A 15,127-nucleotide genomic window follows, 5' to 3' on the forward strand; every position below is an offset into this window, starting at 1 on the left:
AAGGCCATTATGGCAATGTCACTGCTCCCCATGTCTGGATATTATTAAGTAAAAAATGTGCCTGTATCTTAGGAAGTGTAGGAATCTCTTTTGCGGTAACTGCAGGATGGATTCATACTAGCAATCAGGAAATAATAGATACTAGACTTCCATATTAGAAGTATTTTCACATAAAAGCTGACACAGAGAGGATGTGAAATCCAACTTTTTGAAACTTTTCTGTGGATTTCCATTTTTAGCTCAGTGCTGAGAGACCTGAATGTATTCTGCTTTATTAACTCTACTGAAACTGATGCTCACACATCAACTTCTAGATTACACAAGTAGTCAGTTTACATCTAGAGGGAAAGTGTTCTAGCAGAAAAATTAGCACAGATAATATTTTTCACATCACTAAAAGTATGTACAAAGATACCTTGTGCATTATTATCTTCCTCTGAGCAGGTTCAGCCATGTCAATCATCTTCTGCACGACGTAGTTGGCGTACTGGTCCTTCATCATGGTGTATAAGGCACTGTGAGGACCGTCGTTCTGGCAGCACACCTCATCGATAAGTAAAGCTCTTTCAGCACGAGAAGCATGAGTTACACATTTTTCTACCACATTGCTGAAAAGTAAAGACAAATGCATTACGTGACTGAAAATGTAGCATTCTTTTCTGTAGCAATTCTCAGTATTTTTGAACTGTTCAGGTATTGTAATACCAGTAAGAAAAGCATACTGCAAACACATCAAGTCCTGATTTCCAAATCTTCAGTCTGTAGTGACTGAGGAAGTTACAGCCTACCCATGTTAAAAATATAATTTTCTGATACTTATTATCTTGTAGGAGAGATTTTCCACTGGACCTACAGTAGATACACTGGACCTCAGGCTGCAGACGTGTTCTGGCACATTTATTTTGGTTGTGGGCCCTTTGAACACACAACAGAGAAAGCCAGATACGAAGCCACCTGCTTTCTGAATAAAGGTGCTTTCCAGGAGCATGCCTACACCAGAGATCCCATCAAATATTCCTTTTTGTAGAGGAAGTTTCTGACCTTCCACATATCTCAGAAGCTGGAAAAGCCATCAAAGCTTATAACCCACCAAAGTGATTCTGGTCCTAAGTTAGTGCTTGAGAAATTAAGCCAGATAGAGGATTATGAACAGTTCTATTTAGGCAAAGAAAAAATAAAATCCAGATAAACCAGTTTGAAAACAATTCTTTTTAAAAATAAAGGCCTCCATAAGTGCATTTCAGCTTAATGCTGATGACAGGGTTAGTCTCACTAAATCACCCAGAATGAATTCTGAAGTATGTTTTTCCTTAGCAAAAGGCATGTAATCTGTATTTCAGCAAAAAGCACTTATGGATGAGTTTTAGGTTCCAATTTCAGAGTACTTCAGGACTCCTGCAACAGTCTTTGAGACTTCCTAAGGCAGAAAATCTTTGTCAGACTTGACTCTCACTTTTTAAGGCTGGCCATAATATACTTGCAAATTGCTTAGCTAGACTGAGAGTCAGAAGTCCCAGCATCAGCTATCCTATTCTAGGAGAGCTTTTCACCTGGCTCTGGGGAGCCGCGCATGAAGACTTGGAACCAGCTCCCTGCACTTGCACAAAGTGAACAAAAACCAACCCATAAACCCACAGAATCTTTGTTTTGTTACAGAACGGCATTTGCCCTTGTCCTTCCCCATCTAGTATAAAAATACCACTACTCTTCATCTCTATAAAATCTTGAAATTTCAGTAGGCAAGTTACACAGTAGGAAAAAACCCTATCAAAACCTTTTTGTAACACAATAAATAAATCTAATACTACAACTTTACAAGGTCAGTGAATCTTTAACATATGAAGACTGTGCAATACCTGGCAAATTTGTGCTGACTCAGAGCTAGAACTTTTCCTCTTATTTCTGAAACTATTTTACTCTTGTCTTCAGGACGACCGTGCTCCAGTACATGTTGAATAACGTAATTTCCATATTGATCCTGAAAATAAGATGCCTTCAATTTTCTTTTGTGTTTATACCAAGTAATAAATACAGCATTTATACATTAGCATAAACTTTTGAAATTACTATTTGCATGGATATAGGGAAAACACAAGTGTCAACAACTGTACAAACAAAGCAATGCAAGAAATACTGCACCAAAAATTAATTAATGGACAACAAAATTTACATGTACATAAATCCATAGAACCAGAATATTGCTAGAGTACATTCTATCCTCTTAAAGAAAGAAATCATCAAAATTAAGCCCATACTTAATTTTAACAACTGTACTATCTCCCTGAACTTTAGTCTCCCAAGACAGTTGTGTTTTAACTAGAGACTTGTGTACACAAGAAGCCACTGAGAAATAAACTTGACTATGAATATGCAGCAAAAGGCAACTCTTGGCTTTTTATGGGGGGAAATTCCTACTGCATACAGAAAACCTTCCAGCACTTTAAACTGATTCAATTTCAAAACCATTTACAGCACTCATTTTGTTCGTCTGAGACCAAGATGGGAAATGTGTTCTATAAGGTCTTTGGCCTTCCTTCAGAAAAAACACCCTTTTTGTGTAGAATACATAACTGCTGTATTTTTGACAATGTAGTTTTGTTTAGACATTATCAGAAGTTATCTGAAGGACACCTGTGTGAATCAAGACAAACTATAAAAACTTTGCAACAAAAAATATACTAATTCTGTGCATTTACAATGCACATTCGAAGCTACATTCAAAAGTGTAAGAAAAGGGTTTTACATCTTCTTTGCCTCCCAACTTCATTTTCATTAAAACTATGGAAGGAAAAACAAAAAAAAAATCAATGTCGACAAAACCAAAGAGGTAAACGCACTTAAACTATGGAACAGGAATCAATTACAACAACAAAAAGCTCTAAAATGCATTAAAAATGAATATATTTGCACTAACCTGCACTAGCTGTTCTGTGTGTTGATGCAGTTCTTCTAAGATTGGCAAAGTCTGCTCAGCAGTGCAGTGCTCCAGAATACGCTGAATTACTCTACAGCCATAGGGATGAGTTGAAAGCACAAACACCTCGAAACAGGATTGCAAACTCAAGTTAAACCAATGGAAGTTCACAGAGCAATATTACTGTGTTCAAAGTAAAAGTGAACATGACAACTACTTGGCATGTAAAAAAGAGTTTTGCCTGCCAAGACCAAAATTCCATTTTCAAGTAAGTCAGGAAAAGACGAAAAAGCAGTTTTGTGTGTCAAGGACTCCAGTAACCATACAATTAACACCCCAACTGTTCATTACAATGTTTGTAGCCCATGTAGCTACAAAGGAAAACCTAGAAGTGTGACCCTTCGTAAGTGCTGTTCAACTTCCAAGCTGTCCTTTTAACTTTGTATTTAACTTTCAAAGGTTAAGATTTTGATATTTATAAAAAGAAGCTCAATTATGGTGGCTGATTTTCACCAGTTTCACACTGCAGCATATACAACAGGCTTCCTGTTACAGACACGAAGTTTGTAAATAACTATTCAAAACATACAGCCAAAATCTTGCATATTCCTTTTGCCTGCTTCTCCAGAAGCTAGATTTGTGTTTTGGGATTAATTCAGGAGATTTAAGAGTTGGTCAGACTGAAGACAGAATCTGGTGTGATTAGACACTGATCCACACAATGCAGGCAGGTAAAAAGGAGACATTGTTATATGGGACATGACTGAAGTGTAGCATTTTTCATTTGCCACTTTGTAGTAGCTAATATTCTAAAGTAGGAGTTTAGGATGGATGTTCAGTAAATACACAGGGCCACACTTTAGTCAAGGGGCTCCATTTAGTTTAGAAACTGCATCTCATGTACCTCATACACACTTTTTGATGTAAAAAGACCTGACCCTAGAAACCTTGGTATGCAATTTACTACTATGTACAACAGTAATTCAGGTATTGCTGCTGAGTAAAACACGAGAGAAAGATATTGTAGATTTTATTAGGAAATACTTCTGGCCATCCATTAAAGTAAAATTTAGTTACACAGCCAAGTTAGTAAGATTTTTACAATTTTTCTCAAGACTATAAAAGTACACACTTGTTTCAGAGTATTAAAATATTATTCAGCTGCAGCACAATATCAATCTTAATAACCTTTTTGGAAACAAAACAAAAACCCCAACCTTAAGTAAACAAATACTACCCTTCCTTCCCTTCACACTAGCCCATATGAAGGGAACAGATTACTGTATTTCATCACAGTACTTCCCTAACGATTGACATTAATTGGGAAACACTGACAGACAGATGTGCAACATAAGCAACAGAAGAAAACAGAATTTTTAATGAAAAATAAATGCTAGAAAGCATACTTTTCATTATTACATAAAAAATGGCACTGTCAAAAGCTATGAAGGAAATGTGAAAGGGTGTTATCACAAAACACAAAGCCTGGCTGTAAGCCAAACCCCTTGTATGTAGTTATATTACATCCACTGGGGGATAGTACAACCAAACAGGTCTTTCTAGAGCCTCCTCTCCACCAGAGTCATCTTTTTTCAGCCACATAACTATATCTTCAACAGCTTTCACATTTTATCATCCCTTTTTTCATCCTAGTAAACCAAGGACTGCAAAGTGCCAAACACTATCTCTTATATGCAAATGATGGACAAAGACCTGCAAATTGAAGCAGCTTGCAGAAGAAGAAATGAACCATTGACACTACCTGTCCTTTGAATGCATCAATGATGAACTGAAGCGACTGGGGCTGAACACACTCAATACATTTCTGTACCACATGGTTTCCATTTTGATCTTTCACACATTTCAGAACATGGCCATCCAACTCTTTCACCATTTCATTCTGGAAAAAAAAAATTATCCTTTTCTTTACAATGATTTTTCCCTCCCTCAAAGGATATTTAATTTCATCCTAATTCCCAATTTTCATATTCACTGGTGTTACTTGTGCACCTCAGTATTTTCATTTAAACAACTATTTCGGTTCCTAAGGCATTTCATGATGAAGGGAATAATCAACAATTTAAGCGAATAAGAAGATGGCAACAATAAAAATAAATAAATAAAATAAAAAAGTATTGCTCTAACTTACAATTACCTGCTGGTCAGGTGAGATTGACTCGAGTGCTTTCTGAATCACACGACAACCATACATCTGCAGGGCCAATGGCAGAACATGACCACGTATGCGTGTTGCCAGGGCTAACTTTTGATCCAGGCTTCCAAACTAAAAGAAAGCAAATGTGCTGTTACCAAATGAAGACATACGGCAGCATGCTGGAACTTACATGTCAGAGCAAGTACTTTCAAGATGCATTACGTGACTGTAACATAATTCTAATTGTAAATACTTGAATGATTGTTCACTTGGCATTTTTGGTGGGTATACTGACCAGAGGTTTTTCTTTCCTAAATGCAACATTTTGTAATATTCCACATCCAGTCACATACCTGCTTATCAAATGCATGACCTTGAAAGACAACAGAAGACAAAGCAACTTGTCTGTCTGTGGGAATATTTAAGTGCAATAAACCACTTATTCAGACAAATTCTACCTGGCAAATCAATTACCAGTCACTGTAATATATGAATCCAAATCAGATTTTCTCTGGTATCTCAGACTCATACTGGTCAGTTATCTCACATCTTGCATATAATAAGTAAGCTTACAGTATGTCTGTATACAGTAACAGGAAGGGACAAGGGGAGAGAGGGGTGAGATTTCTATCCCTGAAGTAGCTTCACATCACTTGAACCACCATTCTCACCATGAGCACTTTGGCAAATCTAGAAATACCTGGGCATTGCAGAACAAAATCAGAATGGTTTTGTACAATGGCTGTGTTAAGAATACGATTCAACCAATGTTATTCAGCAGTAGCTGATGCCTATATATATTATCTCCTTCATGGTGCTACTGCAACCTTCTGCACTGCTCAACGTTGAGCAGAGCAGGAGCCAGACAAGCTTCATGACTTATACACATAACCCTGTTCCCAGAATCTCTTGAGTTGGCACAGTACAAGAGAGCACACAGAAGTCATCACCTGGATGATCTGCTGGTGGCACTAGCAATACTCATGCAACATTGCTGAGAAGTGTCAAACTCCACACCTGCAGTCAACTCTGAAGAAAGCTCAACAACTTCTCTTGCCTACGTAAATAGTGAACAAAGGTCCCTGTACTACAGATAAGGCCAAGTGCACTTTTTTCTTGAGAACCATTCTACAGAATTAAGATGAAAACCTCAACTGAATGATTATCTACGTATCATCCAACCTAACATTATGAAAAAAATCTGCAGCTGATGAGCCTTGAGCGAGATCAAGACCTTGCACACCATATGTCAGCGATATTTACCAGAAAAGTTTGATTTGTTGGAAAAAAAAAAAAGTAAAAAAGTGATCACAGTTTCATAGATTAGTCATTAAAAACTACACTCCTGATTACAGCAACCATCTGATTTCTTACTGGACATTTTCCAGCTTCACTTTTTACCCACCAAGATACTTTGATTTAAAATACACTATGCTTGATACCTTTTCTACATATAACATTTTCCAGGACACAGATATTGTTTTTTCTACTCTGCAAGTCAAATCTTGTAATGCAGTGATAAGGCTGCTTTTTCTTACCATATCGTTTTTAACAGAAAACAAAGCTGCTTTAAACACCAGCTGGAGTAATATTGGATGTATCTTATGACATCCTACACTCAAAATTCTTCCACCTCAATGCATTTTATGTGAGTTTCCTCATTTGCAGTGCACACAGCTACTTATTTGAGCACATGAGCGTTTTCCACTCTATACCATGATGCAGTAACCAATAAAAAATATCTTTCATATATTTATGTTCACTCTCATCTGCCTAAAGTTCTGCTAAAAAGCTTGCAAAGCCTGAACGTGCAGCCTGTACGGTCACCAGTGTTAACCAATGCATGCACCACCAGGGTAAAGAGAAACTGTGCCCATTATGACAAAGAGCAGGAAATGCAGAACAGAAAACGTGTGCAGTGTTTTACACTTGAGTTCTGTGAAAGTCCAGTAAAATTCTGCTATGAATGAAGACAATCCCAGTTAATTTGATCAGATTTACAGCATTTTGTTTGCATTTTTCTCCATACACTTAGTGCTATGCTTACCTCAAAGAACTTCTGTATTACATAGTTTCCAAAGACATCAGTCATCAGTTGATATGCTGCTTGCAGGATCTCATTAAACACCATCTGGCGCTCAGCTGGAGTAGCTCGCTCCAGCTTCTGCTGTATAAATCTAAGTGCAAAAAAAGGTACATTATGCTTTACATCAACAACAGGAAAACCTCTCAAACACTGTTTCAATGAGACACCTCAAAACTCTAAAGCAAGCATTCAACATTTATAAAGTTTATTAAAATGAAAGTAGTGCCTTTGCATGTAAAAGGATACATTTCAGTAAAATCTGACTTACAAACTTTCCTTTGAAAAGGATTAAAGATGAAAAGCTTAACAATAATTAAGTACCTGATGATGTACTGACAAAAAATAGTTTTACATACCAGAGGTCACGTATTTTGCTTTCTTAATCAACACCTTTTTGAAACCTAAATACTAGAGCTTACAAGCCTGGTTATGAGGCCATTTCTACACTGAGAACTTCTACAGGCAGCTAAATTTATATCACTTTCACAATGAAATTTCCTAGAGAAGGAAAAGGTCAGTGTAAGAGCATGTGCTCCAATTAATGGCACGCTTTGAATTAAGATGACTAGCAGCTCATTCAAGTGTTTGATGTTAATAAAACAGTATCAAAGCAGTCAAATATTACTAAGTTATTAACTATGCTATAGTAATTACCTAGACCCATGCTGGTCTTGGGAAAATTCAACAATATGTCCAACAAGGTCCCTTAGTTGAAGATTAGGGAAACGATTGTTTCTGAAATCTTCCAGCAATCGACTACGTCCCGAAGGCATAATGTCAGACCTACTGTACCGGAGGCGCGAAGGAGGGAAGAGCTGACTGGTGGAGCTAAAAAGACTGGAGGTACTTGCCGCACTGCGATACTTTGCTTCTGCTCCGGGTGCTGCAGAAATATAGCGACCACTACCATTTGTCAGTCCTCCTACAAGGAAGCAGTTCTGTCAGTAAAAGCCGTGAGGAAAATAAGCAAGAGCAAAACAGTAAATGTACTAGAACTATGGATACACCCTGGAGCCAAAGAAAACAACAGTGTTGTCTTGTTATCTGTATTTACCTCATTATGGTTGGAGGAGTTAGATAGCTTTATCTTCCAATAAATAAAACCATTCTCCTCCTCATTTTTATTTTATGTGAAGGGCACCAGGAAAAGAAATGTCATTAGAAAAATATATCAAAGCAGGTAAAGTGAGCACCCACTCAGGATAACAGAAACTTTATAACTGGGTGGGGCTTAGCTTAGTGGGCAGATACCCACTTCATAGTGGTTTATACCCTTGTTAGTAGCCTTGAAGTTCGCCAATTGCTTCAAAATAGACCATGAAATCTGAACTACCCTTCAGTCCCTACTGAGGTACTTTTCCAACTTAGTGTGTAAGAGCGTTTTGGGGGAGGCTCATGTGGTGCCTCTTGCCATGCTGTACCTGTCCTGCAGAGTATCTGATGACTTCAGCATCCCAGGCTTTCAACCTGATACCTCTTGTAAGCACTAAGTATGTCAATTTTCAAACCAGGTAACTAAGAATACTCTACTTAATTCTAAAACAACCTCAGATATATCAAACTGAAGCTCCTTTTAGAAACATCAGAAGTCCTTTCCTTGCTGCCTGCACAAACACGCATCACTCCACTATTCTTTCTTCTCACATTTTGCTCTCTGATCAGTTTGTGCCACTCAACTCCTCCAGCAGGTCTCTCCCCACACTTTACAACAGGCAGCAGTTATCACAAAAAGCATGCAAAGCATCTTCCCTAACTACAGGATGACTTTTTAAAGGGATACTCTTATTATAAGCAGAAATATTCAAAGACAATTCCCACCTAGAAACCTCAACCCTAAAACTAAACCAAACAAACAAAAAAACAAAAACAAAAAGCCCCTAAAATTATTGATTATGAACAGGCATTTTGTTTCCCTGTCTAGAAAGTGAAGTAGTAACTGAAGTCCTTTCCAGGTCAACAGAATAAATATCTACATTGGAATTTAAAACAAATTGCAGTATGTGCTGTTTGAATGGTGCTCTATTACAAACTTGATTTTTAAAAAAAAAAAAAAAAGAAAAAAGAGCTGATGGTGCCCCAGCCAAGCCTTTTATTGGTTCCAAGTATTTATAAGGCCAGGCAACAACAGTGTTACTGTGGACTGGTAATGTATTAATAGTCAAGTTATATTTTTCAAAAGGTCGAATTGCAATACCATAATCCAAGACGTTAGTGCTCTGCAAGACACATCAAGCATCACATTTATTGTATTGTATGGTATTATGCCCTAAAATGGAAATAATTAGTACTTATTTGATAATTAGTTTTCAAAATTCAGTGAAAAGAACCAGTATATACTTTATGCCCCAGAATACCTTTTAAAAAGAACACTAGGTTTTCTTTTAAAGTCTCTTAATTCTTTACAGCCAGCAGAATCAAGTGTTTTTAACAAGCACTATTTCCAGGAAAGAGCTGACAGCAACATGGTACAAACAAAAGGAACAAAGGAACCCAACATTCTGCAGGTGAAGCAGTATGCAGAGTGATGCTCTGCAGTCATAGGCTTTCCAAAGAACAAAAAGTTATGCAGCTCAAACTATGGTACTTCTTATCTCGACTATGCAAACACATGAATGCAATCCTGGCTTCCCTGTAAGTGCTGTGCAGTAACACTACTTAATATCACGAGAGGGCACCAAAGCCCATCTGAAAGGGAGTCATAAGCTACTTCCCTGTTGTAGCACCTCTACTGCTCCACTGATCACATGCCCAATTCTGTACCAGAAACCAAGATTCCATCATATGCTCACAATCAGCATACACAGTCACAGAATTGCACATGTGAATCAGGAATCGTTATCTGAGCCTTCATATCTGTATAAATTAAATGCAACAATTTAACTAGCAACTAAAAGAGAAATTAAGATACTTGGCAGTTTTAAACAAATATGTTTATGTGTGTAGTATACATTTCATGCCCAGAATTATCAAGCCTTTTTTCAGTCTAATTTGGGAACCACCACTTTTTAAGACCTGTAAGATGACTATACCGTAACTGGGAGGCTCCTGTCTAGTCTGTGAAACTACTTCAGACAATCACGTTAAGCAGGACCATAATACTGGAAGGCTGGAAGCATATCCATTGTGCCTAGAAGAACCTGTCACACTCAAAAGCACACACTGGACACTATTATATAAAAAAGGAGTAATTTAATAAGTAATTAGCTTTTCTTCTCATGTAACCTTTTATTATGGTAGTGTTATGGCTCAGTGGCAACTTTGCAGATTTTAAAATAGTAAACTCCTCAAAATAAAAGCATATTGTCATAGGTACTTATTACATGCAGATATGCTTGTGTATACAATGGCCTATTTTCTTAGAATACTGTACTTACTACTTTCTTAGTCCAAAACCCCCAAAGCATTAGTGTGGACATTAAGGACACCTGGTCTCCTTTGCTGAAAGGACTGTCGACAGTTTAGAAAAGCAAAGCTGAAACCTGAATTTTAGTTACCCAAACCCTTCCTGTTAGCCTACTGCAACCCCAATGCTCTTCAAGGACTCAGGACACTGGTTTTGCAGATTCTGATTCCACACTATGAAAGTAACAGCCTAGGTCTTATAAATTATTTGGGGAATATACCCTGATGAATAAAGCACCTAGTCTAAACATTTCTGCAAACAGTGGTCAATTAACAAACTTACTAGGCATCAGTATAGCCATACAATTCCAAACTCTTGGGGACTCAAGTGTGCAGTTCATTCTCAGATAATCACTCAGCTATCACTTCTGATCTCGTAAAACAAACATCTCCAATGTAATGAATAATATTATGTTGTTTTACAGTTTAATTGAACCTAAATCCCCGAGGCTAGTCCACAGAGAAGAAAAGACACAGAAATATAAAGGGGATCTAGATCATCTCAACCAGAGCCTTACTAAGCTTCAAGGACACAAAGCATGTTAAATTACTAACTCCTTAACATGGAGTGAATTTAATGTCAAGGAGAACATGAAAAAATACTAAAAACTAAATATCTAGGCACATTTATTTTGACAGCATTAGTCTGTTAGTACTTATTATCAAAGTATCTTTTTCAGTAGTTTCTAATCAAGACAGAAAACAGATTGACTGCACAGCAGCTGTTTACATCAGTCAGCAGTATCTTCTACCAACACGTGTACGTGTATATAAATGCTTTAAGCTTGATTTCTATAAAGTATTTGTTCATCTGTAAAAAAGTAGCTTCATCTCATCCTCAGCTAAAAATCTTCACATGGAAAACAGAGTTACACATAGCTATGCATACATTATGCATATTTTAGGAATCAATGCAAGTGTTCATCATGCCTGGTTTACCGAAGCCCTACAGAGTAGGTAAGCAGGAGAGGCAACGCCAAGCTCCCCACACTGCCTTGCCAAGGGGCCTCTACCCTTACCCAGAGTGACCACTTCTGAAGATAAAACATCAATCCAAACTACTAACAAGCTTGGCTTGCAACACAGAAAATTATTACCTCCAAAAGCCCAGACTTAAAAAATCCTACTCTACACCAAAACCTTAAAATGCTACAATGTACCATCAAATCGAATTAGCACTACCAATCTAAAAGGGTTTTTATGACAAAACCCACTTCCTCTTGCAGTTCTTTGTCCCTGGGAGTGAAAGGGTAGTTCAAATTCATGACCTTACTGCTCCAACTGATTACAATAAAGAAGCAGTTACAAACAACTGACAAATCCCTTCAAACACAGGAAAACTAGTACTAGCACAAATTTATTAGCACATTCCTATTTTAGGATGTTGGATAAAAGTTGGTGAGAAGAGATAAAACCAGTAAAGTATCATTAATCTCTTGTAAAAGAGAAATTGGTCTTTTAAGCTACAAATTGCAGCAGTGTCTGACAAAGGGGTTATAAAACCATGCACCCTTTCCCAGTGTTGTGCTCTAGTATTCTGGTGACCGAAACAGGAGCAACCGAGTTTGATGCCCATTGTAAGACAGGAGTTAAACTTAGCTGAACCTGTTGATATAAGCAGGCAGGACAAGTTTTGAAGGTGGAGGGAGAGCTGCATTTGACAGGCATTATCAGAATACCAATGGAAACTGCATGCAGACATGAACTTACAATGCTGTTCTACTCTGAAAAGTGACTACATGATGACCATACCCTTCTTAGAATATACTCCTTGTGTGATTTCAGGTATAACGTCTCACTTGGTGAGGAAGCGTTGATTTTTCTTGTTTTTAATATATGAGAATAAAACATGCTTCCAAGGGTGGTTGATGAACACACCACGACAGATATAACAGGACAGACAATTAACTGCAGAAATAGTCTTCAACTCTGCAATGGTGCACCTTGGATGTTGTAACTGTGCAAAAACATGACACAGGGCAGAGTGCAGGAAAGGCTACAAAAATTACTGGGTTTTTTTGTGAGAGCAAATAACCAAACGACCTGCATTTCCAAATTTCAGACTGATTTGGTAATGTAACAAGAAGTTTAGCAGTAATCAAGCTCCACTTCATTTGGAAGATGAAGAGGACACATGGAAGCCAACAACGTTGTGTCAATTTTCAGAGTACAACTGCATGTTCTGGCCATTACACACTGATCTAGTACATGATTTTAACAAACCATTAGGCTTAGTTCACACTGCCAAACAGTTTGAAATGGGTCAGTATTTTAACAATTTCTGCTGATAGAGGTAATCCTCTATACCTGATCACAGCTTATTTTCTCAGAACTGAAAAAAGAAGTCCTTTAACATTTATCAAATGTGAAACAACACAAAACTTTGAATGTTTTAAATTTTAGATAATGCCTTCCAAAATTTGGTTTAAGTATAGTTTTCAGCAAAATGAAAACTATTGTGAGAATACTTTGAAAAGAAAGAAAGAAAAAGATTTCCATGATAACCCCATTGTCAGATGTTCAGAACTTTCTCAAAAGCCTCCATTTGGGCTGAAACTTTCCATGCTTGGTCTCAGCCCAAAGGTGCACTTTGTAGACCTGAAAAAGGAAAAAAGGTAAGTAAAAAAAAATAAAACGTGCTGAAACATCCCCTTGCCCAGTTTTACTTCGGGTATTCAGCACTTAACCGTGAAGGGGATACTGTACTGTAAATGTAATATATTGTAATTATTTAACCTTGTTATACAAATCACTCACACATTTCTGTGATAAAATGATATTCTGGTATACATTTTTTTTTAATTTTTCCTGTTTTATTTGCACTAAGAGAAGTATAGGGGATTAGGCTGCCTATTGCAAGCATAGTCCTGTGCACTGAACAGTTACTGGAGCAACAGGCAACACAATTTTGAATTACATCCAGTTTTGTTGCATGATTTTAGCATCCAAATTAAACAACTGCAAATATTTGCAGAATCAAAGGAAGAGTTTATCAGGTAACCTCAGGCTAGAGGCATTATGTTCTACATATACTGTAGACTGTGGTGGGGTTGCTTTAGAAATTTTAATTTTTATTTTATTTTTAATTATTTTTAAAAATAGGTTGAGCTCCCATATCATCTAACTAGCTAAAAATTTTCCTAAGAGATTATTATCAGCATTCCTTAAAAAATACATCCGGTAACAAAGAGCCACCACTGACAATGCCTTTGCTATTTCTTTCACAAATGACTTTATTTTTTTTTTTCTTTGCTTTTAATTCCACCAGCCTGGTGATGAACTACTATCTTCGTGGCAGAGCATCTGGGCCATGAAGCAGGAGGCTGACTGATTCAAAAAAATCACCTTTCAACACATTTTACATTGAGGGCACTGCTCACTTTTCTCCTTTATCATGGTAAGGGGTATTAGTGAAAGTCACTTCACTGTTAAACACAACATCATCTTAAAGTGTCCTTAAAGTGGTAACACACTGAGGAGGAAACAAAAATAATGCACCTTTGCTTGTCATACTGTGGAAACATAATACAAGGACCAATAATTCTTACTGGGCTCTCTATCGGGCTTCTGCAAGGGAAGAAAAATCAGTTGTTGGCCCGATACTGCCAAAAGCTGAGTGCCCTCCACTGTCAAATCAATGAGCATTTGAGTGTGCTCTTCATCTTTCAGGAATGGCCCCTCTTCATTACAAAACTGTTTAACAGCAAAGGTAATGTGACATCTCTTATGCAACATATATTTTACACATAGAAATACATACACACATACAAACAAAAAGTGTTTTTTTGGTTTTTTGTTTTTGTTTTTTTTACCTAAATGCAAACTGGATGAGGATCCATGTGATGAAAGTGATGGCGGTGGCGTAAGTGAATGTCCTGGCGTTTGGCTTGGCAGAGGCATGCCTATTGGACTTGGAGAGGAGGAAAATCCCAGACTATTGTAAAATGGCTGCCCTATGGGTGCTAGGCTGCTACTAGATCTTTTGTACAAGTCAGAGCTAGTAGATAGAGAATCTCTCCTTGTGGCACTACTACTTGCAGAACTGCCAACTGAAGAAGAAATAAAAAGACCCTAATTACACAGTGTCAACTGAATAAAACCTATCCCCAACTACAGCTGGGCAACAACAGATGCGATCACAATAATTACAGCAATCGTTATGACAAAGACAATTACTGTGATAACCACACATGCTTTTAAGTAAATCTAAGTGGGTATAAACACACCACTGGCAAGTAATTTCACCAACGTCCATGTTTTTCAACATTTCATACTAGACTTCTCCCAGAAACATTGCAGTACTCTCTTTCAACCGCCCAGCTTCAGGCTTTGGGACAGACAGGGAATTTATAAGATTACACCGCACTGTTGCTTCATAGTACAAATGATTCTAGAAATATTTCCACTAGTCTTTTTGATAAATTTTTTCCACCATAAATTATTAATCAGACAATAATACAAATTTCAGGAAAAAGGCTAGAGGCAATTAGTTGTTGTTTAAGGGTTCACAAAATAATCTACGTTGCTGTTCAACTGTTTCTGAACTTCCTCTTGTTTGTGAACCCCTCAC

The 15,127-nt window shown here is 37.4% G+C and overlaps 1 protein-coding gene across 5 annotated transcripts in view; it reads right to left on the reverse strand.

The window, feature by feature from the left end:
* Positions 1-15,127, reverse strand: part of LOC103799688 (pumilio homolog 2) — a 61,290-nt gene that overhangs the window by 550 nt on the left and 45,613 nt on the right. For 3 of the 5 annotated variants that reach the window (XM_009072030.1, XM_009072028.1, XM_009072032.1), the window contains 8 exons: positions 14,370-14,606; positions 7,810-8,077; positions 7,117-7,246; positions 5,070-5,198; positions 4,677-4,814; positions 2,915-3,040; positions 1,857-1,978; positions 416-608 (listed from right to left, as the gene is read on the reverse strand). In XM_009072030.1, coding sequence (XP_009070278.1) covers positions 416-608; positions 1,857-1,978; positions 2,915-3,040; positions 4,677-4,814; positions 5,070-5,198; positions 7,117-7,246; positions 7,810-8,077; positions 14,370-14,606 — 1,343 coding nt within the window. Of the gene's footprint in view, positions 1-415; positions 609-1,856; positions 1,979-2,914; positions 3,041-4,676; positions 4,815-5,063; positions 5,199-7,116; positions 7,247-7,809; positions 8,078-14,369; positions 14,607-15,127 lie in introns of all 5 variants that reach the window. The other 2 variants (XM_009072031.1, XM_009072029.1) reach the window with 2 other exon arrangements.

This window comes from Acanthisitta chloris, unplaced genomic scaffold (assembly GCF_000695815.1).
Source record: "Acanthisitta chloris isolate BGI_N310 unplaced genomic scaffold, ASM69581v1 scaffold1053, whole genome shotgun sequence".
Classification (NCBI taxonomy): Eukaryota; Metazoa; Chordata; class Aves; order Passeriformes; family Acanthisittidae; genus Acanthisitta; species Acanthisitta chloris.